Here is an 18357-nt window from a genome sequence, read left to right on the forward strand (position 1 = left end):
GGATAGTAAACACTGGTGATCTCCTGAGGATGAGAGCATGGTCGTAGGATGGAAAAAATCTGTGTTGGAGGGTTTTTCTGTGAGTTTGAGTGTTGTTTTGGAGGAAGAACAAGCAGGTCTTAAACACTTGTTATTGAACATACTGATTACTGGTCCGAGTTTGCTCTCTGCTCTTTCTTGTCAAAAAGTGTAAGTTGATGGGTTGGAGGGCCCATCAGGGCTTGAAGTAGGGCTGATTTAGGGATTAAAAAAATTCTAGGACTACAGGCAGTCTAAAATAGTGTAGGGTGAAAACCAAAAGGTATTTAAGTTCATTTGGCAGAAATGCAAGAAAGCACTTTTCCTGTGATCTCTAAAATGCTGAACGGTGGAGGGGAAATCTTGTATGACATTGGGACCTCATGCTTGTGAGTAAAATGCAACCCAGTGTATACACAAAATATTTTATTACTGTTTTTACGTCTCCCTAGTAAGCTTGGAATGTGATCGTTATCTTTCATTACATAAATCAGATCCACACTTCTGATGATGGATGTGTAATGGCTCCTTTTCAACTTCATAGGTGTTTAGAGGAGACAAATATTGCAGTAAACAGTATGTGTAGGATTTAAACTAGATATAAGCAATGCAAACATCTCTCTCAAATATTGTGTAACCGTAGAAAATTCCAAATGTTGTTTTAACCTAGCAGAAAGAGAAACTGAGATCAGTGGGGGAGGAATAAATTAGTAGGTTATAGGATAAAATTGGAAATAGGCCTGAAATAGTAAAAAACCAAAAAGCTGCCTTGAGTAACTCTGCATTCAGCAATCTTTTATCTTTTTTGTAGCACTTTTGCCATCCTTGAAGTACTTCATTTCCCATTGGTTCTAATCTTTTTATGTTACATTTTTGTATTAACACCATTTAATGCGTTTGTACAAGTAGATGTTCCTGACACACTGTTGAAATGGTTTCATAATTCTTCATTTTCATGCCAAGGTTTTGATATTTAGCAGTGAAACAAACCAACACCAAACAAACTTAAGCAAATGAGCCTGGAAGACTTACTCATTCCTAGAGTAAGGGAGGAGGTTCCTCAAAGAGGAGGGATGCAGGCAGGTAGCAAGGCAGAGCTGCGGAGGTAACTCTGGAGGGCATCTGCTTGCATAGCTAAACTTTGGTTTTTCCAGTGCTGATGACCTGTAACAGAGAAGGGAATGCAGCTCCAGTAGAGCCACTGTTACCCATGTTTTGTGCAATTAGATGTTGACCAGGGGAGCCATGGCGTGCTGATTGCTGACAGAGATCCAAGTGAGATGGAAACAGTGGCTAGTGGTGTTGGGTTTCTTGCCTTCCTCACTGTTCTGCCAAAGCACAGCTGGGCGCTGCTCCCTGTGCGTAGCAGATTCAAACCGAGGTTCTGTGGATTTTATATGGCAGATTTGGCCTGCTGACTTTTTGTGAAAGGAGGACTCCACTACTTCTTCAAAGATGGAGCAAAAAACTTTCATAAATAACATGTAACAGGTGTCAGTATTTTTTCCTTCTTGAAGAAGGGCTGAGGATGCTCCTGGTGCTCTGTAACAAATCACTGGTCCGTAATTCCTGAGGGTTGCTTGTTTAAAAAGAACACTGATGGCATAAGCAGGGCCATATGGTTGAAGGGAAAGGACAGAGTTCCTGTGATATTTCCAGAAACCTTCTATTGATAGAGCCATCCATGGGTTTTTCAGGAATTTATAATTTGTTAGCTCCATGGGAACTTGGGTATATTTCTGATGTGGTACCTTGTGTTCCTGCGCATTTTGTTCTTGTTGTAGTTTCCAACACTGTGTTAACATGATGTAATGTACCAGTGGGGGAAACTTAAAGCTGTGATAAACTACTTAGGTTTATAGTTGCATAATTTCCCAAATTTATTTTCCTAATATTTTTACCATAGCTATCACTTCAAGGTTTATCATGCTAAACCTGGTATCATGTAAAAGTGGGAAGGAGCGAAAATACTTTCAATTTCTGCTGAAAGAGGTAATAGTAAGTCATCAGCTGAAGGCTGTCATCTCTTGCCAGTGCACAGCTTAGTTCTGAGCTGCACACTTGAAGCTGCGTTGTCTGCCAATCACCAATTATCAGTACCTTCCCTGCATTGACAACAGATTTCCAGATGAAGTGGGGTGTCACGTACTTGGAGACAGCAGGATTGTTTTTATTCCATTAAGAGGTCTCTTCCTGCCAGACACCAATTGCAAGTAGAAGCGCTGAAGCTGTAGAAGTGTTGTGCCCTGTGCAGGAGGATACACTTGAGCAGACTTGCTCCTTCAGTTAGGCACTTCAGTTCTTCTTAGAGAAAGATGGATCAGAGGAAACTTGTGGCTGTTGTATACCACATCTAGCAGTAACCATCGTAGTGAATAGATATGGCCCCCTCAGATTTACAAAGCTTCATTTTTATGTTGTTGACTTTGTGCTATGATTTTATTCTTCAAGGTTTTGACAACTGTTTTTAAACTGGTCTTTGATTCAATTATCCTTCCTCTCTTCCTCCTCACCAGAACATTCTCAGGATATCTTTTGTTTTACTTGTAAGAAAGTGGTCTAATGTGACCTGACAGGGTGGTCTGGGATTTTTTTTTCTAAACATGGTTTCTGTCTGGCCATACTTCACATGCAAATAAAGAAGTTAATGTTTGACTGCCTTTTTCAGAAGAGTAGCATGTGCTTAATAATTCTGCTGCCCTGAAGGATGAAGTTGAGACCCAGACATAAGCCGATTGTTTCCAGTAGTTTTGGGTTACTTAGATACCCTGGTACCCCTTTGTAGGAAAGTGGGCAATTCAAAACTGGCAAAGGAATGAGGAAGATAAGGGTAATAAATGTATGATACAGATGCTTTGCTACTCCCTTTCTTGCAGCTTAGTATCTTGTCAGTCTCTCTGTTTAAACATCCAGTTCTTTACTGACATTTCAGAGATGTGAAAAGGAGGAAAATGCAAAATGTTTGTGTTTATTTTTTAATTGAAGGCTGGATTTCAGTATCTTAATGCCTATATAAAGATGTGGGTTGAATATTAAAGTTTAAGGGGGAAACAAAGTGATTTAATCTCTTGGGTAAGTTCCTGGAACAGAAAAGTGTGTGTTGGCTGAAACAAAAATGGAGCAGAAACTAAGAGTTTACTTGGTTCAAATGTGTTTTCTGCGTTTGCAGCTGAACTGCACTTCTGAAAGAAGGTCATCTGTGAGTAACCATCTTGGCTGCAGTGGAAAACTTGCATTTACAATGATCATGTTCAAAGAGTTTGTATACTCTTGCCCTCCCTCCAGACACCTGCAGCTGCCGTGCTCACTCTGTTAATCTGTAGCACTGGTGGGCAATGGGCACTGAGGCAAAAGCTGCTGGTTTTATGTGGGAAGATGCCTGCTCTTAACGAAGAGTTCAGAATCAGATTAGCATCAAAATTCATAAATAGCTGCGATAATCCACCCACAGGAAACAGCTTTATATACTTCCCCAAATTAATTTTGCACTGAAGCTGGGAGAAAACAACACAGTGAAATGGAGAAGACTTGTAAAATAATCCAAGCCTGAATTGAAGGACAATCTAGCTCATGTGAGATTAAAGGATTATTTCACTCCATAAAAGATTGTAGAGGGAGGGAGGAAAATAATTTTTTTAAATTAAATTCTTTAGCCTTAAAAGACTTGGACACAAGTTACTTGTTTTTTAATTAAAACTGGAAATGTTTGTGTGTCCGATGCTTGTAATGAAAACAACTAAAATCAAATTTGTTACTCCTTTTTTTGAGATGTGGTCTCCAAAGCCTGTGTTGGTGAGGAATGAATGTGGCTTCTCTCTTCTGAGAGGTATTGAATGTAGATTAGCAACTGGTTTAGTAAAATAAATGCTTGTATGACTTGAGGTAGTTACAGGTCAAGAAGAAAGATTGGAGGGGGAGGACAAATCTGCCCTGGACAAATATCTTGGTTTCTATGTTGCTTTCAAGACCTGAACACCCACTGGCTACAGGTGGGCCCAATGCATAGAAAAACTGAAAGTTTTTATTCTAAAAGAAATGGTTTGAAATCCAAAACGGTAATAAAAAAAAAGTTTCCATCTGAAAAATCTGTCAAATGCCAGAGGAGCTTAGTTTTTAAATCACAGAATCACAGAATGGTTTGGGTTGGAAGGGACCTTAAAGCTCATCTAGCCCCACCCCCCTGCCCTGGGCAGGGACACCTTCCACTAGCCCAGGTTGCCCAAAGCCCCATCCAACCTGGCCTTGAACCCTTCCAGGGAGGAGGCAGCTACAGCTTCTCTGGGCAACCTGTGTCAGTGTCTGACCACCCTCAGTATCCTTCTATCTAATCTAAATATACCCTCTTTCAGTTTAAAACTGTTACCCCTTATCTCATCACTACACTTCCTGATAAGAAGTCCCTTCCCCCTTTCCTGTAGCCCCTTTAAGTACTGGAAGGCTGCTATAAGGTCTCCCTGCACCCTTCTCTCCTAAAGAATCTTGAACTCCACCATTTCATGGTCACTACAGCCAAGGCTGCCTTGGAGCTTCACACTCCCCATCAGCCCCTCCTTGTTGGTGAGAACAAGGTCCAGCACAGCACGTCTCCTCGTTGGCTCCTCTATCACTTGGAGAAGGAAGTTATCATCAATGCTTTGCAGGAACCTCCTGGATTGCTTATACATTGCAGTATTGTCCCTCGAGTGGATATCGGGGTGGTTGAAGTCCCCCATGAGGACCAAGGCTTGTGAATGTGAGGCTGCTCCTGTCTGTCTGTAGAGGGCCTCATCTGCTTGGTCTACCTGGTCAGGTGGCCTGTAGCTGTCTTAATTTAATCTTAATTTAATAGAGGCTATTTCTCATGAGTCAAAGCCATCTCTTAGAGATGCAGTAGCTTTGATCTCTCACTTGAAACAAATGAAGTATCCTGGTTGTTGCTAGTCCTCTGTATAATGTTACCAGAGCTACTTTTTTCATTTCCAAAATATGCTTGTTAGAAACTCTAAGTCTCGATACAAATGCATTTTTCTTCCTTCTAAGACTGCCTAAACTAAATGGACTCCTAGGGATATTGCTATATTAGTAGGACACTGTCTAAAGGCTGACTTCGAAGTGCTGATCACCTCCCTGGAGGTCCATAGGACCTTCACCTTCCATTATCCTTGAGTGGGGAGGATTACTGAACACCTCCCACAATTTGTTTTCACAATCAGACCTTGAAGATTAATAGAAATTGTTATTCAGCCAGCAGCTGGATTAATTTAGCTGAGTGATTTGCATCCTTTCAGAGGTAGATTGGGCAGCAGGGAAAGGATATGGGAAGTCTTTGAAGTCTTTGTAGTTGGGGGAGACCTCTAGTCATTTTGGAGTTCTAACCTCTGTATTGTGCAGTTGCTCTCATGGTACATGCTTGAATATTTTGTTGTAGCTCATCATAACTTGCTGTGTTTTCACACTCTGTGGTGAAACTTGAAGCCTCCTGTTTCCTTTTGCTGTGCTGGTCTAGCCCCAGAGGTCTAGGAGCTCTGCACCAAGGAAGCTGCCTGTACCTGCACAGAAGCTTGCAGCCGTTCCCTTCCAGAAACTTGCAGGATTCGATGCAAGTGCCATCAGTTTAGCCTTGGCTGATTGACTGTCAAGACTGAAGCAACAGCAATGTGTGATGAAACATTTTTAGTAAGAGGGCTGTAAATGGAAAGGCTCAGTTACAGATGGCATGTGTGCCTTGTGTCCCCACACTCTGCGGAAGAAACTGGCAGAGCCTGTGGCTCATCTTCTTTGTGGCTAGGATTGATTTAATACAAAGGATGTCCTTTTCTGTCCTCCAGGGTCCCTTTGGTCACTGTGATACTGGTACTGGCCATGCTGCTTGATCTGGCAAAGTGGATGATACTAGAATTTTCATTTTCAGATATCTTGTATGGTTCCCCTACTGTAAAAAGCACAGTGAGCACTGCAAGTGATAACTCATTGTTGTTGCTGTACTGAGTCTACTGCATGAGTAGACTCATCCATGAGTAGACTTATGCAGTAGACCTAAGTTGCCCCTATAATGTAGTTAAAGGGTTGGTTAACTGTGATTCAAGCATCTGCAGAAAGTGGAGTATACTGGGAGGTGGAAGAAGAGATGGAAGCTGATAATCACAGAATCATAGAATGGTTTGGGTTGGAAGTGACCCTAAAGCTCATCTAGTCCCAACCCCCTTGCCATGGGCAGGGACACCTTCCACTAGACCAGGTTGCCCAAAGCCCCGTCCAACCTGACCTTGAACCCTTCCAGGGAGGGGGCAGCCACAGCTGCTCTGGGCAACCTGTGCCAGTGTCTCACCACCCTCACAGTAATAATAATGTGGGGCTAGCTGAGCAATACTGGTTTTGAATGTTAGAACTACTGACTTCCTGTAGTGCTTTGGGCTGCTAAATATAAAAAAACTCAATTCTTTATTTTTCGAGTATTCTGAGTAGCGTGTGTCTGTTGGCTGAAGAGAGCTGGTGGGACTATGAGCTCTTGTGCCCTGTGCTCTAGAACAGACATAGAGGTTGTTTAGCCACATGACTTCTTGAGCAGATCTGGAGCTTTACCTAGGGATCCCATTGAGGCCAGGTTAGTACTAGCGTTTGCACTTCCGCAGGCATTGTCATGTATTGCTAATCCACGTGACCCAACAGTGATGTCAGATGAATGTGCAAAAACTGTGTTGAGGGGATTGTGGGACTTCCTAACCCACACCTGTACAGCAGCACTGACCCATATGTTCCTGTCTAGCCACACTGGAGCTAAGTGTTGTGTAGTAAAAATACAAAACTTTGTGGAATTTGAAGCATGTTACGAAGTAAAACCAGGAAAATTAATGAAGTTGCATTGAAGAAACATCAAGGGAAAGACTGAAGCACTACATGAGCTATCTTCTTCAATCTGAAATAATCAATACAGTATCTGTAAATCAGCCTGTTGTGAAGTATTCTATGCAAATAAGCTTTGTGAGAATTCACCTTAGAGTTTGCATTCAAATCAACTGAGATGGTGAGGAGCTACAGAACTTGTTTAAAATGTCTCTAGGGTAGCAGATCTTAGAATCATAAAATCATTCAGGTTGGAAAAGACCCTTGGGATCATCGAGTCCAACCATCATCCCTACTCCCCTACACCATATCCCCCAACATCTCAGCTAAACGACCCTTAAACACATCCAGGGATGGTGACTCCACCACCTCCCTGGGCAGCCTATTCCACTGTCTGACCACTCTTTCTGTGAAACTTTTTTTCCTAATGTCCAGTCTGAACCTCCCCTGTTGCAGTTTAAAGCCATTCCCTCTTGTTCTGTCACTAATCACCTGTGAGAAGAGACCAGCACCAACCTCTCTACAACGTCCTTTCAGGTAGCTGTAGAGAGTGATGAGGTCTCCCCTCAGTCTTCTCTTCCTCAAACTGAACAGTCCCAGCTCCTTCAATCACTCCTCATAGGATTTATTCTCCAGGCCCTTCCCCAGCTTCGTTGCCCTCCTCTGCACCGGCTCCAGCACCTCAATATCTCTCTTGTATTGAGGTGCCCAAAACTGGACACAGTACTGAAGGTGTGTCCTCACCAGTGCAGAGTACAGGGGGACTATCACCTCCCTACTTCTGCTGGTCACACTATTTCTAATACAAGCCAGGATGCTGTTGGCTTTCTTGGCCACCTGAGCACACTGCCGGCTCATGTTCAGTTGTTTGTCAATTAGAACCCCCAGATCCTTCTCTTTCACCAGCTCTCCAGCCACACCTCCCCAAGCCTATAGTGATGCATGAGGTTGTTGTGGCCCAAGTGCCAACCTGGCACTTGGCCTTGTTGAAGCTCATGCCATTGACGTTGGCCCACCGATCCAATCTATCCAAGTCTCCCTATCTTCATGCAGATCGACATTACCGCTTAACTTGGTGTCATCTGCGAATTTACTGATAATACACTCTATGTCCTTATCAAGATCATCAGTAAAGATGTTGAACAGAAATGGTCCCAACACTGAGCCCTGAGGAACACCATCTTGTTTTAGTCTGAATAGATGAGGAGCTATCAATTCTTTAGAAATCATTTCACATTTAAAAAAAAAAAAAAAAAAACAAACCACCTTAATTGTATATTTGATCTCTGAGATTAAGGCCTTGACCACTAGAATAATGCTAGTTCCAGCACGCAAAGAGCCTTGAATGCATTTGTTTGCTACATGAAATGTTCATAACTGTGAAGGCTTCATACCTTGTTATACTCTCAGATAAGAGGCTTCCTCAGTTAGTCTAAACTGCCAGCCTATGCTGAAAATGCTTCAGAGCATACTGAATGTCAGTAGCTTTTCGGGTCCCATCTCAAAACTGTGTTAAGACATAATTTGCACATGAGGATGCTTTCCCTAAGCATGCTTAGTAATAGCAGGGGTCTGCTTTGAGTTTCACTAGATGCAGTTGCCAAGATTAAAGGGAGGCTGACAGCAAGTCAGGGCAGAATTTAGTACGATAAGAGGAAAGGCTGCTTCTTACCAGACAGGTTCATGCTTGAATCTCAGGGTGACTTTTGCTGCACAGGCTCTCCTATGAGCCTCTTAATCTTGCAGTTTAAGTTTGATATCTTAAACTACTGTTGGTGGAAAGGACCCTGCTGCAAACCTTTCCTGTGGTAGTTTATTTCACTCATTGCATTAGTTTAGAGAAAGGGGTCCCAAGCTTAATTTACCTGGATATTTGCTAATTTCTGTCTCTGCATAGGACTGTGTGTACACTCAGGACTGTATTTAGTGTGTTGGAGGTACCACTTTAGTGATCTGCATACAATAACTGGGGCCTCTTCTTGTCGATATTACTCATTTTAACTGGTGTATTTGAAGGTTGACAACTTGCGAGACTGTTTTTACTTTCCAGTACAGTGCCAACAGTTCTCCTCGATGCTGTGGAGCAGTCTGCTCCAGGTGTCATGAATTTGTGCCCTAAAGGTGTATAGGTACCTCTGAACCCACTCATTAGCATTTGCCAAGGAGGGACCCTTGGATGCTGAGGCAGCATTTTTATGACATGGTTTACTTGCTGTACTTTTTGGCCATGTTTGGGACTGAAACCAGCTCTGAAACAATCATTTTTAGGGAAAACTGTAAGAAGTTATAGCAGGGCATCTAGGTCTTTGAAAACAAACCGGTGTTGGCCTTGCTCGTTACAGAGAGCAGAGCTCTTAAGCCTGCAACTCAAGGTTAAACTTGACAAGTCTCATTCTGCAAATCCGTGGGCCATCTGTAGTCTTCTCTAAGATTTACTCTGCCTAAAGGCATCCCTAAGTCTCTCCTTTTACCAGCGCACTGGAGTGGGGAAACTGAGTGCATGGAAACATAAACTTCTGCATTAGTTGCGTGTTCTTTTGCAAGTGCATTTTTTGAAGAAAATGCTGTCTTCATAAATTCACATGTCAGGAAAGAAAAATCTGAAGAGGTAGAAGTAATGTTTTTTTCTTGGGCTATTTGATATGTTAGTCCTCTGCAAAATATTTTTTAGCATATGCTTAAAAAAACTGGTGGAGCAAACTTTTAAGAATGTTTTTACTTAAGTAAAGCTAGGAAACTACTTCTGCCTCCTTCGAGATCAATGGAGAGGGAGATTTTATATTATGAAATGATGACAGGAATAGAAGTGCAAGCGTAATACTTCGCCTGCACGTAGCCAAGAGCACATCTACTTTGCAGTCGGTGTGCAGGATCATATGCCTTGTAGGTTTAGCCAAGCTGTTGTTACCTGATCTGAGTAACTGTTGTATCAGTACATGTGTTTTTTGGGAGTCCCACAATTACTGGTGATCAGGCGGAGCAGTGTTACATCCCCCATGCTATTATGTGTGCTAACTCAATCAAAGCCGGTGTGTGTGGCATACTGAAAAACCTGTGTGCTGCTCACAGGGAAGGATCTGCAGCTTTTTGCTTGCAGAGCAGGCATCCCTTAGCAGCGGGGTGAGCCTAAAGTTATTCCATTGTTCCCCTGCTCTTGCCTGCTTTGCCCCCAGCTCCAGGTTAAGTACTGCTTTAGTTAATGAGCAGCCATCTGTCTAGGTGGATCTCTCGCTCCTGGCAGGGACTCACACCACTGCTCGAGAGGGTTGCTGATGGCCTCCGCTTGCTTGCTCTGGACTCTGCTTTTCAGGTTTCCTGTGGCAGTTGTAGAACTGGTTGCTGTTGGCATTCAATTAGCACCTGGTTCCCCTTATCTGTCCTCAAGAGGCAGGATTGATTGTTCCTCCAGGGCCACTGCAAAAGCCTCAGCCCTGAGGCTAGCGGTTCTTAAACTGTCTCTGCTACTTAATAGGACGGGGGAATGTTTAACATGGACTAAGGAAAAGATACTGATGAAAGCATCTTAGAACAGCATCACAAATGACTATTAATTGGTTGAGGGAGTAAAAATAACATGGAGGAATAGCATAGGGGGACTTGTCATGTAAGCAAGTGTGACTACTGGGTGCTTCAGTCTAGGTGTCCTGGGGGAAGATGGAGCTGAGTATTCCCCAGAACTTAAAAGGTAAATAGGAAGCAATTTTTTTTTTTTTTCCTACCTAGTTTCTCATTAATGTTTCCAGAGGGAAAAGCAGGTTTTTTCCTAGGCTAAGTCTGAGAAGATGAATGAAGACAAATGTTGCAGGAAGTGTTGGTAGAAGTGATTTAAGTAAGTTCTCTTCTGTGTGAAAAATTCTATATTCTGTTCTGGTGTCCATAGTAATGCTCGGTATATTCCTCTAAAGTCAGAAATACTCCTTAAAAAAATAAATTGATTTTTCTTCTTATTTAAGCCTAAACTGTTATCCTTCTGCCAATTTGAGCCAGGACTTTAATAAATTATCCAGCATTTACTCCCTGGTGTGTAATGGAGACATGTACTGTGCTCCTGACACAACAGGAAGCCCAGGTCCTGCCACAGAGGAATGGCTTGAGTGCAAACCTGGCTCCAGTGAATCCTCACTGAATCTGGCTAACAGTATTTTCCTCCTTGGCTTAATTGTTGGTTAGTTATCTTCTGAAAAGCAATAGCAAAAACATTCAGGAGTTGAATGGGTGCAGTTTAATTTGCCTAACAAGGACTTGCTTTATAAATAGCAACGTGGAAATATCGTAAAACTCTGTCAGCTGCGAATAAAGGAGCTTTTCTTTTAAGCGTCAGTTACAATATAGCACTAATAGCAGCTGGGCAGTATTGGTGCTTTCCCTTACCTTCCTAGGATGTCAGATGCCCTGTGTATTTTGGGTGTTATATATTCAAGTGTAAATGGACTGTAGTCATCAGTTCCTACTTTGGACTTCCTGGATTTCATTTCTGACTGCTACTTTTCCACTTTTAGTTTCCAACAAATACTCACTACAAGCTTTCTGCTTATACTTACATGCAATTTCCATTCCAATAAACATTTTCCTTACAGCTCTTTCACAAATTCAACACTTTCTGAAATCTGCTTTACTTGTGCTTAGTCTCACAGTGCCGTGTGTAACAGCACTTAACTGGTATCGGCAGGATTGTGATGGCAGTAAATCATGGGATATAGGAACAGCAAGTAATCTGGGGCTTTGCTTCTAGCAGGGCAGTGTGACCAGGACATTAATGCAGTTGATTATCTTTCTAAAGGAAATTTGATGCAATGTTTCACACACCCCCCTTTTTAACCGAGTCTTGAGTCACTAGTTCTTCTATTTTAAATGGAAAAGCCAGGATCCCTACTGCTTTTCATTCTCTGTCTGGTTGCTTGCAGGATAAGATCTTAGCTGTAAACCCCTGGTAGACATTCAGCCTGCTGTGTTCTGCCCTGAGTAGCTTTACTCCTGACCTCAGTAAGACAGCCACTAGGCAATAGCAAGGCTGGGTATGAAAAAGATGAAATCCTCTCTCCTTTGAATAGACGGGAGGGCTCCTGCTGGCTTGGGGGCACCTGGGATGTTACCTGCTGGCTCCGCAACTTTTCTTATGGTTCTCTGTGTACTGCAGTTCTTGTGCCTCAAAGGCTTGGCAATAGAGGAAGAAAAAACTTAAATGAAGCTAGTACTGTAGCCCACAGGAATATGGAGCAGTGCAGGGTTTTTTCTTTCAGGTGAAGCTTTCTGCAGTTGCAGCAATGCTGCATTAGGCAGCAGGAGTCAGCTCTTCTGCCTTGTCACAAGTCAGCGGTACATGTGCAGCAGAAATAAGCTTTGAACTATGGGGAGGAAAAAAAGGGTGCATTACGGTAAATGCTATGAAGCAAAGCCCTTTCTGACTTTGTTGATAAGCAGTCTTGCAAGATGGCTTTGCCATAGTGCTTGGTGTTGTTTTTACTACGTCTGTTTTCTCTTCCCCCCGCCTCATTCCCCAAATCATTTTACGGGAGACTTTTCCTAGTCTCAAGTGGCCGTAGCCAAGCTATTTCCTCTCTTTGTGCTTTCGTTTCCCCAGCTGTAAAATGGGGATAATGAGACCTGCTTTCTTTTGTCAGGCACTTAGAGATGTGCTTACGAAACGTGCTATTAAAAGGCTTTCTATGTATAACTTCTATACAAACAGCAGTTGTCCAAGTTTATTTGAATTACTTTATTAAAGTCCAAGGTTCTGTGAACATCCTTTGTTTTTAACAGAGGATGTTATTGATGCAGTAAAAATGCTCAAAATGTGAAGCTATTGATTGTTGCTGATAAGTTTATGGATATTAAAGCATTAAATCATCACCACCTATTATCAGCCACTCTGGTGTCTTTGGAAGCTGAAAGCAGTTCTGCATAGCTAGGTCCCTTGATTACCTCCGAGTGATCAATAAAAGGTTTTCAGCAGAAGCTTTTATTGCCACGTGGTTAAAATGTTCTTCCTGTGCATCCTGTACATGATGACTTCAGCTTGAGGAGAAATATATAACAATCCTTTGTGGGGTAACTGGATTACACAAAAATATTTAGGTATTATGTTGAGGTAGATATTGCCACTTTGGTTTTCAATTCCACTCTGTCGCCTGTTGCACTTACACTGGGAGGGTTTTCTTGCTTGTCATTGTGCTCGTCCAGCAAGTTTTGCATGTTTTAATTGCAGCAAACTGATGGCACTCAGGGAAGGACGAAAGAGTCTGAAGCAGAGAGGCAAAATCAAACCTTCAGCTGGGCAAAACTGTTCAAATCCTCTGTCTCTTGTTATCAGAAGAGTGTCTGGTGGCTCATGAACATGGAAGGACAGAACTTGTTTGTGAAAGGAAATGCAGAGCCCAATTTGAAAGCACCAAGTGCTGGAATGGGTGCTCGGTGGTGTCTGCGGGAGAGCTTCATGCCTGGCAGCTTCTGTTGCTCCTCTCTGAAGTCGCGTGGGGCTCTGCCCTGCTAAAATGCTGGTACTGGAGTCACAGCCCTGAAATACCTCAAAATACTCCTGTGAATTTAGCATTTGATTACCCATAGTACGTAGCTTGTCTTTGTGAGCAGCTCAGCAGCAGCTTTTGTTTTGTTTTGCAGACAGTTTCCATCCTGGAGCAGAGGCTGACGCTCACTGAAGACAAGCTAAAGGAATGTCTTGAGAATCAGCAGAAAATCATTCAGAACAAAGCGAGCTGATTTCCTGAGAGAAGACAGGAGCTGAAGGCGTTGGGAGGTTTGAGGTTGTTTGTGTTCCTAACAGACTGTGTGTGACTTGCTTTAATGATTTTAAGCGCAATCTATTTTTCAATTGGAATGTACAGTTATTGTATCTGTAAATAAGCTTTGTTACTTTACTAAAATAAAAAGAATATTTTATTCATAAGCGTGAATAATGACTGTGATCTCCTGTGTTTTCCAGAGATACAGCAGCCAGCGTGTGGTCTGAGTACTAACTAGGAAGGTTGCATCTCTCCTGCCTTTGGTGCTGCTGCGTTAGTTTTAAAACCTTTAAGCATCCTGGAGTTGCTAAATGTCTGGCACGGGCTGTTTTAGGCTTGTTGCTGAGGTGTGTGCTGGCTATAGGTGACAAGCAAAGGGCTCCCAGGATATTTTGGGCAGTGGGGGAGTTCACCTCCATTCTTGGACTGTAGTGAGCAGGTGAGATCCCAGCGCAGCCGGCACCTGGAGAAGGGTCTGTCTCACCCACGTCCTGGGTGGTCCCTGGCGAGTCTGACAGAGCAGTTCAGACCCTGGATGGTATTTGTGCAGAGGTGATTGAATTCACTGGTGGGATTTAACCTGCTCCCTTGTCCACTGTGTGAGAAACAATTGCTTGAGGTTGGAAGAGAGGCCCTGGTGGGTCAGGTGCAGGGTGGATTCCTAATGGATTTTGCTTTGTCTTTATCAGCTTCATAAATTAAAGGGCAGAGTAGAGGGAGAGGAAAGGCAACCAAATAGCAGAATGTTTGCTCCATTGTGGAACTTCCCTCTTCTCACACCAGACTGCCTTTAATTTTCAGTCATTTTGCAGATGTTTTCACAGTTGAATAGCTCATCACTCACACCTGTGCTCTCACCCTGGTCCCCTCATCGCTCCTCCTCACTTTTTCAAGGCTTTAGCAGGTGTTCAATATGTAGCTGCACAAGAATTTGGACTTCTGGGAGATCCTGTTCTCCAACACCTCTTCTGCTAATGCCCACTGGAGGTCTCCTTTCTTGCAATAAACTATTACCCACATTCCTGGAGAAATGAGCTGCGGGAACTTGAGTGCCTCAGGGTTAATAAACCCTTCTCGCCGCTGTCTGTCTGACCTCTTCAAACTGGGAGGCTGCCTCAATCCCTACCCTTGGTGGTCCCTCCTGCCGCTACTGCCTGCCAGCCTCGCACAGCTCCCAAGGCACCCATCTCCAGCTGTGCTGTGGGCATTCTGGATGCATGCCTGGGACTGGCTGGCTTCCTTATTTCCATGGGGCTTAGCAGATGTTAAGGCCAGCCCATGTGGTTTTGGCTCTTTTTTTTTTTACACCTGTTTCTGTTTCAGGCTGTGTCCGCTGGTACAGTGTCTTGATAGTGTTAATACTCCTCATCCCATCTGGGCAAAGCTGTTCGCATTCCTCTGCCATCACTGGGAAGCTCTGGTCTCCTTCCCTCCTGGTACCTTCTACATCTGTAAGAACCCCTTGTTGGCATTATCACAATATTTCACTCTTTCATTTGCAGAAAGCTGAGAGCTTTCTTATTTCCATGCTTATTAGGTTGGTTATAAATCTGAATTTCTCTGTGCTCTGCCACAGACTGTTTGTTTTCTGTTTCCAAGCTCTGAGTCTGATAAATCATTGTTTTCTCTTAGATTACGCTAATGGAATCAATTCAGTGATATTCTTCCGTGCTCTTGCTATAAGCTTTCAGCGGCTTTCTGCTGGGAGACTGACATCATTTTCATTGAAATGAGCTTGTGTAGTGATGCGGGTGGGTGGGGAGGAGGGGACTCAAAGGTACGTGCAGCCAATTTGCTGCTAGGAGAAGGCTGCTCCTGCCCTGATCCACTGCCGCTGAAGTGATGACAAAAATGAGTTGCAAAAGCCTAATTTATCAACTCGATCCTGAATATTCTGGACTGGCCTTTGAGATGGGGGTGTGGAGGGGAGAAGAAAATTTAAGCAATTCCAACATTCGTCAGTTTTTAAGCTTTACTTTAAAAATAACCTTTGCTTCCTTTTAATGTGTAGTTTCTAATGTCTTGGAGACCACAGAAGCAATTTGTATATAGTATTTTAAGGAGAATGGCAATACAAATGACTTGGGCACATTTGATATAGACACTTCTTCTTTTCAGATGTTCTGAGTGAATCCATTTGAAAGATTTAATTGTGCTTCTAAAACAGATGAGATGCTCATGTGCTGAAGGGCAAGCCAGTGGGGTGTAGGGAAAGTTGCTTTTCTGGACTCAACTTCTTAAAAGCACTCACTTGATCAATACAATGTATTGTAGAAATAACCCAGGGTGGGTGGGTGTGGGGAGTCAGGAGGAGAGGGAATTGAACTACCTCTGTATGATGTAGGTGGCAAGAAAGGTAATTGAAGGGGATTTTTTCTGACAGTACTCTCCATCTCAATCATTTCCTTGTCCCAAATCTCAGCAACTTGGTCCTTCATTTCACCTCCTTACAACCTCTCACCTGGAGTAGGATATCAGGACTTAAAATGTACCAGCACTTCGAAAGGGTGGCTATTGCTTGAGAGGCAGTCAAGGTGTGGAAAATACAAGATTTAAGATATAATCCTTGTTGTTAACCACTGAGCAATAACCTGAAAAACGCATCTGAGGAGCCCAAATCCTATTGCCTGTCTTGTCCCTAGGCTCCATGCTTAACTTTGTTCCCTAAACACCATGCTTTTTGAGTGCTGAGGAGAGAGTAGCCTCTGCAGTGAGTTAAATCCACTTTTATTTTTACACTCACGATCTTTTTCTTGACTTGGGAACATCTGCAGCAACTGATTTGTGAAGCTGTTAACTGGGGGAGCAGCGAAACAGCCGAGTGAGGAGGAGCACGTTGTCTGTACTTGGGCTGACATCGGTTCTACGCTGTGTGAGGATATACTCTACCTTGAAAACTGCTTGCGGTGAACTCTGTGCACGGGGAGGCTACAAAGAGTTAAAGATTTTGTTTTGGATCTCCAAGGCATGCTTGAGGCCAAGTTCTTAAAAAAGTAAGTTTAATTTGTTGCCATTACATTTGCCAGACGTATGACCTCACTAAACTTTTAGCAACAGTTCTTTGTGCCGAGATTGGCCCCTGGGGAGCCCGGCACTGTTGCAAATGGCTTTTTGGCTGCTATGAGTATGGAGCATGTTAAACATAACCGTGATCTGTGAAAAAGTAAGAATCTTCAAGCACTGCCCACTTTCCTTCCTGTCTGGGAGCTGGAATTGGACAGATACCACAGCTGAGCTCATAACTGAATAGGCAAAAACACCAGAGCACCGTGGTATTTACTCTTCTGGTGGGAAGTGAGATGGCCAGGAGCATCCTCTGCCCGCAGGGTCGTCACTGGACATGAGTCGGCCAGCTAACTAGAAAATAAAATCCAACTATGATCTAAGTAGCTGGGCTAAAACCAGCCAGCCTCATGGTACAAATCACTTATTATATAACCTCTTTACAGAACTGCTTTTGAACGAAATGCTTTTTAAAACAACGAGTGAGTAGGAGGGGAGGGAAGCGAATCGTTTTGCAAAGGTTTGTTGCTTGTGATGTGAGAGCAGGGCTGCGTTTCTTCTCTTGCTTTTAGAAATGGTTGGTCTCCAAGTGCTTCTCAAAGGGCATGACCCAATCGCCTGTAGTTTTGGGAAGGAAATGCGATGGGAAAGAAGATTCTCTTATTGATGCTCATCTGCATATTTAACCGGGATTTAGCATGCTGTAGGAAGCTTTATGTGTGTCTCCGGGAAAGCTGGGATCTATTTCTAGCTCTGCAGCAGAACTGCCATCGCAGGCAAACATTACTCTCCAATCCACTGTTCTCCTTGTCAGGGGAGATGCATATAAATTACTTCCTCTGTTGAGGTACAGGTTCTGTAGACGAAGAGCTCATTAGAGATTCGTATGTAGTGTGTCAGGGAAGAGAGAGGCAGGCTCGCCTCCAGAGCAGAGGTCTCTAGCATCCTTTACTTTCTCCCTGTCTCCTCGAAGCACAGCAGCCGGTGCTGCTGGGGGATGTGCTGAGCGCCTTTCTGCTACTCGGCACGAGTGATGGCTGTCCCCTAGGGCTTCAGGTGGAGCTTGAAGGTAACTGGTCTCGCTTCTGAGCAAAGATCTGGGGGCCATGCTTACATCAGTGTGTTGGGAGAGGGTGCTGGGGGTGGTTTCTGGTGAGGGATAGGCGTCGTGAACAACTGGGGATGTTCTGGCAGACTCACAGTCCGCTTAGCTGCAGCTGAGATGGGCCAGGTGAGGCCATGAGTTTGCCATCTGCAAGGAAGTCTTTCCCCAGTGATCACCCTTAGATTTCTTTATACTGACTCCAGCCCTTCCTCCCTGATAATGCAGTACAGCTGGAAACACACCATTTTGTTGTCACAAAACAGTTAGGCTGAATCAGCACTGTGACCCAGTGCCAAAAACCTGTCACCTCTTCTTTGCTGTTTCTGCTCCCTGCAGGCATCTTCCATGAAGCTAATAACTCGCAATCACCTTCCAGACACCAGTCAAGCTGAGGATATGGTGGTGCTCTGTGTGGCACAGTCATTTTTCTGCAAATGTCAGGTGAGGAGTGCTACAAAGGCTGATCCTGCTTACTCCAAGAGCTTGCGGCTGCATAGGCTGTGTGCCGTTGGTGGTAGCTGTTCTTTCAGCTGGTGGCTGAAAGGGTTAAGCTAAGTAGCTGCCTGGATGGAGCTACTGCATGGCCTCACTTCCCGAGGCTGCTCTTGGCAATGTTTCCATCCTCAGGTTTGCACAGCCCTGCTGAAGGCCAGAGCTGACCTTTGGTGT

General features: G+C 43.6%; 1 protein-coding gene and 1 long non-coding RNA gene across 15 annotated transcripts in view; both read left to right on the forward strand.

Moving 5' to 3' along the window:
• Window positions 1-13754, forward strand: part of POC1A (POC1 centriolar protein A) — a 93528-nt gene extending 79774 nt beyond the window's left edge. For all 14 annotated transcript variants that reach the window (XM_074879466.1, XM_074879468.1, XM_074879465.1 and 11 more), the window contains one exon: window positions 13459-13754. In XM_074879466.1, the coding sequence (XP_074735567.1) occupies window positions 13459-13557 (99 nt within the window). In that variant the 3' untranslated portion in view covers window positions 13558-13754. The remainder of the gene's footprint in view (window positions 1-13458) is intronic.
• A 1148-nt stretch (window positions 13755-14902) lies between these two features.
• On the forward strand, window positions 14903-18125 carry LOC141947860 (uncharacterized). The gene is made up of 3 exons (XR_012630284.1): window positions 14903-15031; window positions 16355-16573; window positions 18025-18125. It is a non-coding gene; the product is annotated as an uncharacterized LOC141947860 (long non-coding RNA).
• Window positions 18126-18357: the final 232 nt, after the last annotated feature.

Source organism: Strix uralensis, chromosome 10, assembly GCF_047716275.1.
Source record: "Strix uralensis isolate ZFMK-TIS-50842 chromosome 10, bStrUra1, whole genome shotgun sequence".
Lineage (NCBI taxonomy): Eukaryota > Metazoa > Chordata > Aves > Strigiformes > Strigidae > Strix > Strix uralensis.